Source organism: Austrofundulus limnaeus, unplaced genomic scaffold, assembly GCF_001266775.1.
Source record: "Austrofundulus limnaeus strain Quisiro unplaced genomic scaffold, Austrofundulus_limnaeus-1.0 Scaffold328, whole genome shotgun sequence".
NCBI lineage: Eukaryota > Metazoa > Chordata > Actinopteri > Cyprinodontiformes > Rivulidae > Austrofundulus > Austrofundulus limnaeus.
This window is the reverse complement of record NW_013952730.1, coordinates 271,442-284,939: the sequence shown is the minus strand read 5'-3', so window position 1 is coordinate 284,939 and position 13,498 is coordinate 271,442. Positions and strand designations below refer to the sequence as shown.

The 13,498-nt window shown below is 36.0% G+C and overlaps 2 protein-coding genes and 1 non-coding gene across 4 annotated transcripts in view; 1 reads left to right on the top strand and 2 right to left on the bottom strand.

Annotated features, from left to right (window-relative positions):
• Positions 1–8,915, bottom strand: part of LOC106527488 (nucleolysin TIA-1 isoform p40) — a 14,346-nt gene extending 5,431 nt beyond the window's left edge. The window contains exons 1-10 of one of the 2 annotated variants that reach the window (XM_014022396.1): positions 8,667–8,915; positions 7,864–7,960; positions 7,585–7,683; positions 6,654–6,708; positions 6,459–6,546; positions 6,076–6,151; positions 5,810–5,918; positions 5,624–5,719; positions 2,233–2,317; positions 1,858–1,996 (exon numbers count right to left, since the gene is read on the bottom strand). In XM_014022396.1, coding sequence (XP_013877850.1) covers positions 1,858–1,996; positions 2,233–2,317; positions 5,624–5,719; positions 5,810–5,918; positions 6,076–6,151; positions 6,459–6,546; positions 6,654–6,708; positions 7,585–7,683; positions 7,864–7,960; positions 8,667–8,692 — 870 coding nt within the window. In that variant the 5' untranslated portion in view covers positions 8,693–8,915. The remainder of the gene's footprint in view (positions 1–1,857; positions 1,997–2,232; positions 2,318–5,623; positions 5,720–5,809; positions 5,919–6,075; positions 6,152–6,458; positions 6,547–6,653; positions 6,709–7,584; positions 7,684–7,863; positions 7,961–8,666) is intronic. The other variant, XM_014022395.1, reaches the window with a different exon arrangement.
• A 276-nt stretch (positions 8,916–9,191) lies between these two features.
• Positions 9,192–9,262, bottom strand: trnag-ccc (transfer RNA glycine (anticodon CCC)). The gene has a single exon. It is a non-coding gene; the product is annotated as a tRNA-Gly (tRNA).
• Positions 9,263–11,164: 1,902 nt separating this feature from the next.
• The window catches only part of rchy1 (ring finger and CHY zinc finger domain containing 1), a 7,075-nt gene continuing 4,741 nt past the window's right edge, over positions 11,165–13,498 (top strand). Inside the window, exons 1-7 of the mRNA XM_014022393.1 lie at positions 11,165–11,275; positions 11,560–11,679; positions 11,777–11,892; positions 12,016–12,094; positions 12,170–12,214; positions 12,305–12,363; positions 13,168–13,197. Coding sequence (XP_013877847.1) covers positions 11,225–11,275; positions 11,560–11,679; positions 11,777–11,892; positions 12,016–12,094; positions 12,170–12,214; positions 12,305–12,363; positions 13,168–13,197 — 500 coding nt within the window. The 5' untranslated portion in view covers positions 11,165–11,224. The remainder of the gene's footprint in view (positions 11,276–11,559; positions 11,680–11,776; positions 11,893–12,015; positions 12,095–12,169; positions 12,215–12,304; positions 12,364–13,167; positions 13,198–13,498) is intronic.

Genomic DNA, 13,498 nt, shown 5'->3' with positions numbered 1-13,498 from the left:
TCACTGAATAAGTTAAACTTAAGTTGTTGTTTTTTTTTTTTTTTGAATGTGTTCGACTAAGCTTGTGAACAGTTGGTTTATTCAAGATTGCTGTACTGGTGCATAGTTATAAAATAAATGTGCAATTCAGTAGTTCATTTCTGTCTCTTTTTATTTTTAAACAGGAAAGAAATGTTTCAATTAATGCTGTTTTTCAGAATTGGATCGGATCTGTGTCGGCTGATACTAAACCTCAGCTATCGGAATCGTTATCGGAAGTAAAAAAAGGTGGATCGGTGCATCCCTAATCACAAGTCCAAGTGTGAACAGTGTCACAGAGTATAAACACAAAACTATGCATTATCTGCAGCATTGTTCACTAAAATGGCACCATTGATGTATTAAAATATACATACAGTAGGCACGCTTCATGATATTGTAGACCATTAGGGAATACATTAAGCAAGTACTTTTACTTTTAATACTTTAAGTATTTTTAAAAGCAAATACTTACTTTTACTCAAGAAAAATGTTAATGTGGTACTTTTACTAGAGTACATTCTTGTCTGTTTATCTGTACTTTTACTTAAGTACAGTATTTGAGTACTTTCTCCACCACTGCCTGCATGTAAAATCAACAATAAGCAGTCAGTTCAAGCATTCTGCTCAGGATTTCTATCCAGCAGCTTGGATCCAGCATGAACAATTTAAGTGCCTTTGAAAAGTTTTTATATTTTAAAAGTCTAGTTTGTTTTTATTTGATTTATTGAGAGGATTTTAGGCTGTGTTTTATTATTTTATTTWATTGTACAATATTCTTATGTTTAAGTTAGAAAAACATGTACCAATGGTTAATAATAAATGGGACCAGTCTTTTTCATACCTACTGTTGTTGACTACTGTTTACCGTTTGACCTGATCAAGACTTTAAGATTCCACACTACAAAAAAGTAGTAAAACCATGTAGGATTCATTCTGATATTGTATTGGGACAATATCTGCCAATACTCAAGGCTGCAATATCAGTATTGTATCAAAAAGGAAAAGTTGTATCGTTGACATACCTGTAAAAATGCTTAAGAGTGTCCAACTATGAGTGAACTCTTTTATTAAAAGTGACGTCAACGTCAAACTTTTAAAGATGCTCAGTCTGAAACGGACCGTTTTACTGATAATGTAGTGCAGTGTCATTACTTTGTAATGAGCTGGTTCTTTGAAATACACTTAGTTTAAAAAAAATGTTTATATCTACATGTTCCAGCTGTGCTCTGCAAAAACAGATATCTCAGCTTAAAATACTAAAGAAAATTAATATACAAGTACAATTGCATATAAAAAGACAATAAAATAGCAAGTTTAAAATGACACTTAACACCAAGTTAAATACTGAAAAAAGCTATGAATGTATTTAGGTACGGGGTGCCTGATTTTAAACGTGCATTAGCAAATTTAATCTATAAAGAGATCCCTCAGTGCCCTGCAACAGTGGTCATCCTCAGATTACACAAACAATTTTATTTACAATTTTATTTGCATCTAGATTATTTAACAAGAACTCCTTAAAGGAATGCATGCTGCCCACCAACTAACAAGCCAAAGTTTTACACAAAGAGCTTGTAAGATCAGAGTATGTGTTAGGAATAATGCTCAGCTTTTACCACACCAAATCTTAGTTCAATAAAACATGTTTTAAAGTCACAGCACAAATGAAAAGTCAGTACTTTCAAATGTTTAACTTCAACTACTAATTTACACTCATGACCATATGGATAACATTTGCAGTATTAACTGTCATGTACCTCCTTCAACATGAGATTCATAAAAATGAGTGAGCTCTCAACCACTGGTCATGCTGTGGTTTTCACCCAGCATCCTCACCTGGGGAACAGACATCGGCTGCATGGAGTTCATCATGTCTGGTGTYTCTTTCCCCCAGTAGCACTTCACTATGTGGCCCTCTATTGAAGAGCCATTCACTGACACAATGGCATGGGCTGCTGACTCATGGGAGTTGAACCTGGACACAAAATGGAAATGCTACAAATATACACACAATTTTATGCTCAACAAAAATGTGTTCTGTCAAAACAAAAAGAAAAGAAAGTGACTGATTTGTACAAATGATGTGTGGTAGAAAGATGCTGCAGCAGAAACCTGACAAACCTGTTCTTATCAAAGTGGTGACAAACTGTGCTCTAATGTTTAGTGCCAGCATTATATTCAGAAGAAGCAGGGAGAAAAGTAATTCCTAACCTCACAAATGAATAGCCTTTGTCTGGAAAAACTCTGACTTCCATGATTTGTCCAAAGGGAGAGAAGGTCTGTCTCATCAGTTGCTCTGGAAAACAACCAGAAAAAGAGAATTGGTTATTATTTGTGTTGATGGATGAAAAACGGGAAGCGATCACTGGGTATAAAATGTAACTGGAAACATATTTCTTTGTGGATCAACTTTAAAATCTTAAGAATAGAAAATTCTGTAGAACCTTGGTCAAAATTAATGGATTGGGATCAGTCTGTAGTCATTTAAACACAGGAGGACCATGTTACCTTTGTTTGGTCTTGAATAAACATTAGGTTTGCTTAGAATAAAAAAAAGTAAGCTAATCGGACAGCAGTAGAGGTGCAGCAGCAGTGGGAACTATGCAGAACATTGTACACAAACTCTGGAACCATCAACGACAATATTTACTTTAAACAGAACTTCAGAATTATGACAGATCCAACTGAAGCCATCCCTGAATCAACCCAACCAAATCAAAACTCAATCTTTATTCTCACTAAGGCTACATTCACACTGCTGCTCTTAATGCTCAGTTCTGATTTTTAATACAATTTTTAGGAGTGAATGTTATATTTTAATTGCATTTTCCATCTGACCCCAGTGTGAACTCACCACGGCCTTGATGCGACACGCATGTGTAAAAAATGCAGTGACGTCACATCTAGAGTTGGGCATAATCGTATCCTGTGCAATTAATCGGCAGAAAAACATTAATTGATTAATTTTTGGCACTTGACGATTAATACGATTAATACCACCAGGCAGACTGACTGCTTGGTGCTTCTCTCCCCTTCAAACATGATGAACATTAAAAAAAGGTTCTGTAATTTATTTATCTATCAACACAATTTAAAGTTTGATGTATAGCCTGAAGTCTGTAATTTTGACACAATTTGGAACAGATTTTTACGAAGAGCCAATTTTCGCCCTATAAATTGGTCATGTGACTAGGATACAAGGGTGTCCAGGGACTCTGGGGGATTCATCTTCAAATTAATCGTTATTGGCTAAATACAACACATTAATCGTGATTAATTTTTTTTGCCAATATTGCCCAACCCTAGTCACATCCAGCTCACTGTTTACGGAAGTAGCTAAACATGGATGCTAGCTGTTAACGTGTCGATTCTTAAGTTGTTGTGCAATTAGAGTTGATTAAATAATTATCTCACTTTCTTGTTTAGTTCAGTGTTTATATCTGAACCTGCCTCAGACTGGATGCTCCGGTGAAGCATTTTTGGTCACATTTGGTTGCAGTGTGAATGTAGCCATAGACATGTTCTCAGTTTGAATGTATAATCACATTCAGGTGTATGTTCTGGCTTCAAGTTGTTCATGCTTCATCTTACAAACTTATCCACTTTACAACAATCCTACATGCACTAACACAAAGTACAACAATATATTGATTCAATATTAAGTCAGACATTAGCAAATGATTCAGTCATCAAATTCTCTTTTCCTCTTCAACATCTATGTCTTCACGACAGTTGGTCGACACGGCGCTGATGTGGTGTTTAAACACTGACGCATGCTAAACTAAAACACAGAAGATGAGCTGATGAGACAAGTTTAACATGGAAAAAAACTCAGACTAATGCAGGAAATGTATTTGGTGAAAGCAGCATAACCTTTTTCCCTCATGTGGATCTGTTTCTGACGATGTTGTMCCAAGTGTTTTCGCACAGATGATTGTTTAGTCTTACTAAAGGACAACAAGGAACATTCTGTCTGTGGCAGTCAGTAAACATGTCTGCTTCTGTGGAACAAGTTTCTCAGAAAGGGTTTTCACAACAGGACATTAGTCCTCCCTAAACATCAAGATGTTACAAGCTTAAATGATGTAGTTGGTGTGTAAAAAAGCAAGAGTAATAAATATTTATTTTGGTAGGTCTAATATAAAATGACTGCTTTTGGTCATTTTTAACTTATGTAGTTTTTTTTTTTTCTTTAACGTCCAGGTTAGACATGAATTTTTCCTATTTGACTGAGAGTAAAAAATAATTGTTTTGAGAAAATCATTATTTTAGTTCCCACTAACAAAAGCTGTWATGCACATTTTACATCCTTAAAAGTTAGTATTGAAAATGCTTGTGTGTATCTGTGCAGGGAGAAGAACTTCTGTGTATTTAARTGCTAATAAAAGTGACCAAAAACTGACTGAATGTCATCACTTGAAAAAATAAAACTAAAAAAATTATGAACCTTTCTGTCAACTCTTTTCTGGAAAAGAAAAATGATTAAACTGTATGGCAAGAATAAGGTGATAKGATACATGACATAGGGGTCACAATATGATATATTGCAATATTGCGATACTGTAAGCAAGGCAATATATTACCATTTTTTATCATCTAATATCTGACGGGACCTCTGCATCAGCCATACTGTTTTTAGCTTCAGAGTATATCACTGTTTTTATTTCTATCTACACTGTATAGATGCCAAAGTATGCTAATTGTTCTCTGTGTTCATTTAGTTCCCCGTAGYGTTTATACTTATTTCTTCTTTAGATTGTTCMTTTTTATGTACAGTGCYCTGAGACAACGTATGTTGTGACTTGGCGCTGTATAAATAAACTGAACTTGAACTTCTTCCTTGTGTGCTCTAATATTTTTTCCTTTATATTTTATCTGTAATGCTTACTTGAACGGTTGCAGCTGTAATAACTGCAATTTCCCTCCGGGGATCAATAAATATTCTGATTCCGACTCTGATTTTCTCAAATTCTAATTTTAAAAAGCTCAGTATGTTTTATATGTATTTTATTATGACCCCCGCATGCAAAGCATAAGCGGGAGTCATGTTGTTTTCGTACTGTTTTTTTTTTTCCTCCGGTGATTTTGGGTCAACCGTAGCACAAAAACGACTGCACCAATCAACAYGAAACTTGGCAGGACTGTAGATGAGTCTGACCTACACTGCTCCAGCCAACGGTTTTATGATAGACCCCATATTTGAGGAGGGGGCTCCTTTCAAAGTGGCGGTGTCTGGACATGCAAAAATGCTTATAACTCAGAAACTGTTCAACATAGGAGCTTCAGATTTCTTTTGTTGTTTAGCTCTGATGAAGCTCTGTCCATCAGGCCCACCAATCAGTTATATTCTCAATTATACTCTGAGGCTCTTTAGGAGCTGAGGAGCCAAATGGCWGATTGACTGCTGCCAACTAGTGGTYGGAGGCTAAATTACAACATAAGAATGCACTGTTGGCATGAATGATTACATTTTAAACCTAATGCAGTATTGGGAAACTAAACATTGCAATATTTCAGAGTATCATTATTTTCTTACACCCCAGAAAAGTATGTCAAACCTGCACCATTAAAACTAACAGTGGTGTTTCATTTTATTAAGTACCTGTGAGTCCTGAGCTGACTCCACCACAATACACAGTGCAGTTACTGGGGCTGGACTGACTCATCACTTCATCAAACGATAGATGCTTGGAGTTGTCTGGTAGGAGCAAAGAAAAATTAAAAATTCCAGTAAAATGTCAATTGAACACACAAAGAAAACTTYGTCTACACAATTGTGTCTCCGCACTTTCATAGGTGGTCTTCGGGGCAGGAGGCTTTCTTGTGGCCCAGTTAGTTCGAATCTGTCTGCCACCTAACCACTGCCCTCCCATGTGCTGAATSGCGTTCTCTGCGTCCTGAAACAAAGAACAAATCTGGTCATCAAACGTAGTATAACATAAAACCTAATCTGCACACCTCTTCAGCAGAACACAAAGCAAATCTGTGTTACAGAACACAAACTTTGGAGTTTGTTTTWGAAATATTTTCAGAATTAATAAGATGGCTGCTTACCCATTTATTGAAGAAAGACACAAAGCCATAGCCTTTAGATTTCCCTGTAGCCATATCTTTCACAACCCGAGCATCTCTGTTCAAAGAAACACCAAATTTAGCAAAACAAAAACTGCTGTATTAAATAGAAATAACATATTTGGCTTCATTTTAAAAAAAACATATCCAGCTTATTCTAACACAATGTAATTGGGGAAATTGTCTCTGCTGAATGTTTTGCACTTGCTTTTCGTTTTTGTCGAAAGGCCACATTTTATAAAAGATAAATAAGTAACTGATTTGTGACAGGAAAAACATTATCGATACTACTTTACTTTCTCGTGTCAGAGCAACCTAGGCAATCTTGTAAAATATTTTTAAAATATAATCAGTTCATCACTTACGATATCCTGCCAAATGGTGCAAAGGCAGCTTTGACATCTTCTGTGGTTATTTCTGGACTGAGRTCACCAACAAAGACATGAAAGTGATCTAGGTGGGGGAGAAAATTATTTAGCTCTTCCAATCCTCTCACTTCATCAAAACGTGTTTATGTATGAGTACAAACTGCAGGCTCCCAGAGAGGCGCTTGTACTTACTACTTGTGTCTTTTTTCTGGCTGGATGGTGTTGTTGCCCAGTTGACTTTGACCTCCTGCAGACAAAAAAAACAGGCCAGGTGGGATACATTTACATCAATAAAACCTCCACTATATGGGTGAATAACGTAAAGACAAACTTATAAATACCACTAAAGATTAAGTAATACAYGCAAGCAGTTTTAGTCAATCTTTTGTGGTGTTTTAAAACTCAGTTCACCACTTATAGGTTCAGAAAGAAGACAAAATGTTGAATATGATCTTAGTTCCTCAGCTACCTTAATATACACTGCTCAAAAAAATAAAGTGAGCACTACTGCTCAAAAAAATAAAGGGAACACTTAAACAACGCACGCTAAGTCCAAGTAAATCAAACTTTTGTGAAGCACATCCAACTCTGTACAGAACAAAGTACTCAATGCGAATATTTCATTGATTAAGATCGGGAGTTAGCGTGCGTTGTTTAAGTGTTCCCTTTATTTTTTTGAGCAGTGTATTTTCTACCAGTACAAATTAAAGTTGTTAAATAGTTACATAAAGGACATCAATCGAATTAATAGCAACTCTGTATTGTAATTTTATCAGGCCCTTTTGATCTTTTAAAGGTTGTAAAATAAAACTGCTTCATTGTTCTGTGATATTTATTTACTCAATTACTTTGGTTTTTCAACTTTTATTTACATACCCTGACAGTTTAAGTTTAAGAGAAGTAAGCAGGATTAGTCTCATCATCTTATTAATAACTGTCTGATAGTCATACACATTAGAAGTAACTTTGCTGCTTTCCTTTGTTTTTGTTATATTAAATTATTACATTAATCCTGGGAAGTGAGATACTAATTATGGTCATTTTATAAAATGCACAAGCATAACTSTCCATCCCCACAGCCCACCCACCCGTCCCCACTCACCCTGTAGATACGATAGCTTACCTTACCCAATATTTTCCTTCCATTCATGGCAGCCAATGAGGCAGCTGCATGTCTGTGGTCATAAAACTCCACAAAGCAATATGGATCGTTCCCAGCCGTCTGTCAAGGAGAAACACAGATTTAAAAGTCAATGCTGAGGACTAGAACCACCTAATGACTGCTATGCTAAGCCACAAAATAACAGATTAATAGCAGGAGAAAAATACACTCACATTTCACCATGAATTTTGTTTATGTGGTGTATATGCATTTTTTTGTGTAAAAATACCCAACACTCACATCATTTATCATTTTACAGCTTTTACAGGGTCCTATCTGTGTGAAGACCTGTAGAATGAGAGGCTCCGTGACATCCCTGGACAGATTTCCCACATATCTGCAGGCAAAAAGACACAGTATGCTTCTAAACAGGAAGTCACATGCAAACAAAGGTTAGCACGCCGGGCTAGCAAGAGCAACATCGATTTCTATATTCAACTAAACAGAACCGAAATGAGGGGAAAGACTGAACAATTCAAAGCATTTATCTATGTTTTGTAAAAGTTAGAGAAGTCCGGTCACCCTCTCACGAGTCAGACATGTAGTCTGTCCGACCGTTGACGTGGCTGCGCTGCCAAGCTAGCCGCTTCAAACAGGCCTTAGCTTAGGTCCAGTGTTGAGACCGAATAATACTTTTAAAATCACAAAGTCAACTTCAGTCTATATAGTGTTTACCCACTGATGGTAAAACAGTACCACTATTGTACAGATATTTATAATAATATTAATATGACAGGWAAAGGTTTGCCAATTTAACAGGAACGCTAATGGCTACATGCTAGCCACAGTTTCTGTTTCGTGCTAATGAATAGGTTTTATTTTTACAGCAATAACTAACAAAATAATGTTCGTCAAAATCCCTGTGACGTTAAGAAAGATCACTAATGTTTAGATTTTGTATCAATGTGAAACATATTACACAGTGTGACATTATGATGAGGATTTAAAGCTTTGTGAAACAACAACGTGGAAACATTTCGAGCGCACAGTAACTAGACGAAGCCTACGCATTCCTGGACATAGACAGGGCCGCTGATACTCACAGGGTTCTGGGCTGTTCGTCGTCCATCGTGAAGATTTAGCGGTGGGGGTCCTGAGAGGTCTTCAGTCCAATGACATACACARGGTTTGACCAAATTTGAGCGTAAACGCAAGAATTGTAAATGTAGGGTGAATAATAAATCCGCGTCGGATTCTGCTCTCACACAGCACAGACAGCCTCTCGCAAACAATAGGAAGTTGAAGATGGCGGAGGAGCGGCGTCAGCAGCGACGTTAACCTGTCAGCAGCGCGCTGAAACCTAAACTCAGCCACTGATTCTCACACAATAAATTTACTCACACATCTGATTGTCATGAGGTACTCTAACACAGAATGTCACTATTGGCTCGTTGGGTAGATATTTTACATTTGCCTGGTTTTATTACTCATAGATATAAATATACACCACARTGTATATAAGGGTAAATTAAAATTAAGTGTGTTAAATTTATAATAACGGTATTTTGTTGTAAAAGTCACTTAGTCAAAGTGGTAATTTTTGTCCCAAAGTAAAAATAAAAGCGATGTGCGCCGCCCGGGAATCGAACCCGGGTCGCAAGAATGGGAATCTTGCATGATACCACTACACCAGCGGCGCTTCAATTATAKCGATGAAACAGGATGAAAACATGATCTCTGTATTTCTGTTCGGTACATACTGCCTTATTTATGTTTTTAAGTGGTCTTTCGGCACAGAACTTGTACTGACATGAATAAAACAGTGTTTTTAAGAAAAGATGGTTGTGTCGTTGATTGTAAATACAGCAGAGGTGGATAGTAACAGAAGAGTTGTTGCACAAAAACAGATAAATCTTTAAATGTAAGAATTTAAATAGGTAAAATGATTAATCCTTTCGTGCTATAAGAAATCAAGACAAGTTAACAGGTTCCAGTTCATTTCATAGAAATGTATTTAGCAAAAGGTTTTTTTAAACAAGATTAAGTTGTTCACAGATTACCTGAAATACTCCCACTGTGGTACCCAGTCATGACTATCAACATGAGTGATCATGAGGATGGCTTGTAAAAGGCTGAGGAAATTCATCAAACCAGTAATCCCATCTATCAGCTCCAGTAACATTGAAATATACAATATAATTATAATGTACCAATACAATTCTACTTTGTAATGTGTTTTGGTCTTGCTCTTAATATGAAACAATAGTCATACTAAGCATTTTAAACATGACAATAAAAATAACTAAAGAGTTTACTGGGGGAGGGGAAGGACAATTGACAAACGAAAATATGCTGCAAGTAACACAGGGAATGAAAAAGAAGAAATTTATATTATTAGGATTTTTGTTTCCTTCCTGCTGCTGTTCACATTGTGTCCAGTAGGTGGCGAACATGCACCTTTAGTTTTTTTTTTTTACCAGAACAAACGAAGAAGACGTGCAGTTTAACATAAATGTTAGTCCAACAATACCTCTACCTGTCATACATCCATGGATATTTGCAGAACCATCTGTAGATCTGAAACTATTAGGGGAAAAAAAGAAAAACTAGTAATATAAACTCAAATACAGTCATAGATTATATTAACCAATACTACGGATATCTTCAAATATATACAGACGCATCAAAAATACAGTAGATCAAGTCGGAGCAGCATTCATAGTACCAGAATTCAAAGTAAAAGTAGGGAAAAGGATCAGTGATGAGTTATCAGTATAAACAGGAGAAATGTTAGCAATGTTATTGGCTGTTCAATGGATTGAGGATAATAAACCACTCAGATCAATAATTTGTTCAGATTCCAGCTCTTCATTAATCAGTATAGAAAATAATAACTCAGAAAGTAGATCAGACATATTATTTGAAATACAACAAACACTGTACAGGATTAAAATGATGGGATTAATAGTGACATTCTGGATACCAGCACACATTGGAATAAAAKRAAATGAAATGGCAGATAAAGAAGCAAAAAAGGCTACCAAAAATAAAGTAGTTGACATTGAAATAAAATTCAGTAAAACAGAAATAAAAAGCATTATAAAGATGAAAATGAGACARAAATGGCAAAAACAATGGGAGGAAGAAAGAAAAGGTCGATGGTTGTATAAAATTCAACGGAAAGTGGGAGAAATGAGGAGTACTGGAGGAAACAGTCATATCAAGACTCAGATTAGGACATACAGGRYTAAATAAATCATTATTTRTAATTGGAAAACATAATAMTGGAAAATGTGATTABTGTGGAGAAGATGAGGATATAGAACATGTTTTAATACATTGCAAAAAATACCAAAATGAAAGAAATCAATTGATTAAAAGACTCAATGAAATTAAAACAAGATTTGATATTATAGAAATATTACGAAGTAATTCAAATTCTGAAACCTTTCAATTGTTATTGAAGTATTTAAGACAGACTCGATTGAATGAAAGAATATAGTTTTTTAAGAGCTGTTCCAGTCCACACTCCACACCAGTAGGTGGCGGTAATGCACCTTAACGTTGTTTGCCAACCGCCAAAAAAATAACTAAGAAGAAGAAGAAGAAGAAGACGTGCTGTTCAAGGGAGCACGCGAAGAAGAAGCAAATTCGCCTGAACATGGCTTGTCCCGGTGGCTGTGACCATTATGTTCGCAACTGTTTGCTGAAAGTGAGTATCTCTTTGAAATCCGTCGCGTATATTTAGGAAATCTGTTGTTGTACGTGCACGACTGCAGGTATATCTCCGGTGTTATAACGACACAGGCGGCCTRTCTGTCGGTGAATGTTCATTTCGACTCTTGTGTTACGAAATAAAATGCCTGTTTACACATTTTAACTAAACAATGGAATGGTTGTGGATTTAGTTAGGGCCGTGTTAACATATTGGTTATTGTTGAATTGTTTGAATGATGATGTGTGTGATTGATGCAGTCGGTGTTCCCATCCCTGCAGGCGCCTTGCTGTGGCAGACTGTATGTGTGTCGACTGTGCCACGACGCAGAGGAGAACCACCAGATGGATCGCTTTAAAGTCAGAGAGGTGCAGTGCTGTGAATGTCAAACCTTACAGCAGGTAACTCATGAGACATTATTTTGAGGGGCCTCTGCTCACAGGMAGTTGTTTCATTGTTCAATAATGTTGCCTAAAATGATGGATCCTGTTCTTCCAGGCACAGCAGACCTGTCAGSAGTGTCACGTCCAGTTTGGGGAGTATTACTGCCATATTTGTCACTTGTTTGACAAGGATCGGAAGCAGTACCACTGTCATTCTTGTGGAATATGCAGGTGAGAAACTGTAAAGGTAACGTACCTCAAACAGAAAATAATAGCTTGTTAAATGTTACGTATTATGAATTGTCAAAAAGTGAAAACCTAATGAGGTCATTATTTGTGTTCTGTCCTCTCCAGGATCGGGCCCAGGGAGAAGTACTTYCACTGTGAGAAGTGTAATTTGTGTTTAGCCCAGGAGCTGCGAGGAAACCACAAGGTGATCAGCTCGTTGTGCTTTGTTTTCACCATGTGTGCTCTGGTTTGTGTTGATTTAACTCTCCGTGTGTTTCAGTGTGTTGAAAACGTATCCAGACAAAACTGCCCAGTGTGCATGGAGGTAAAAACACCTAAAGTTCATTAAAGTAGAGGCATGTTGGATATTAATGTAAGCTGATTCTTTACAGTTTGTTGTTCTTTTTTTATACAGGATATTCACACATCCAGAATTAGCGCTCATGTTTTCCCATGTGGCCATCTTTTACACAAGTAGGACTCCTTTTTGTTATTATAGTTTTTCTGAATATTGTTTGGTCAGGCTCATATGGTTGAACTGTGCAGCCTGATTTATTTATTTTTTTATATACCGGTAAATATATGAATGTGAGCAAAAAGTGGAAAACCCACAAAAGCAAGACACCTTTCAGGCCACTGTTTTACTAAAATCTTCTTGTGTTGGAAATTGATGACAAGCTGAAAATATGACCTGTTAGCGCTCTGAGCATGTATCAGTCTCAGCTACTCCAATATTTAACTCATTATCTGCAGAACTGACTGGGTTAGAGACATTTTTGTTTTCGCTAAGCTTGATTTGGGTTGACTTCAAAAGGTAATTACTTGTGGATCTAAATGCAACGTTTACTTTCTGTGTGTTTATGAACATGTCTCCAGTTGTTTTTGAGATATTTTGCTAACAGACAGTCAAACAAGTTAACAGATAGACATATAATTGATCATCTTTTATGGTGGTGAGTGATTAAAAATGAAGCAATGCTTCCCTGATTAGTATTTATTTTACAGTTAAAAATATGTTTATTAAATAAAGTCTAATATTACAACTAATCAGGGATCCCTTTAACACAATTCTGTTCAAGGAAGATATATCAAAGAATCTGGACTTTATGTTTCTTGAAGATATCTTCTTGAGTCAGAAACAAAATCTAGTTTTTCAAACTGGAATAAAGGAGAGGAAATACCAGATTTTTGTTTGTTTGTTTGTTTGTTTTGTAGGGGCTCGTCTTAAATAATTGAACATCTGTTATGATTTGAAAGTAACAACTTGTTTGTTCACAGGAGCTGCTTTGATGACATGGTTCACACAGGGTAGGTCTAACAAGTCTTTTTTTTTTTTTTTTTTGCTCAAATGTGCTTTTTGTTAGACTGAAGTAACACTACAGTTTAATTTCTTTAAACAGAAGTCTCGTATGGCATTTGGGGAAACATAAAACCTGTTTTGTTAGTTTTTCTCTCAGCTTAATGTTTCCTTATAAAAAGTTCTTATTTTTATCTACAAATGTTGTATATTATGATAAAATAATTGACACGGATAAAAGGAACTCACATTAAAATGACATTATTGAATTGTTGTAGTGGATATATTATATTATATTGTATTATATTATAT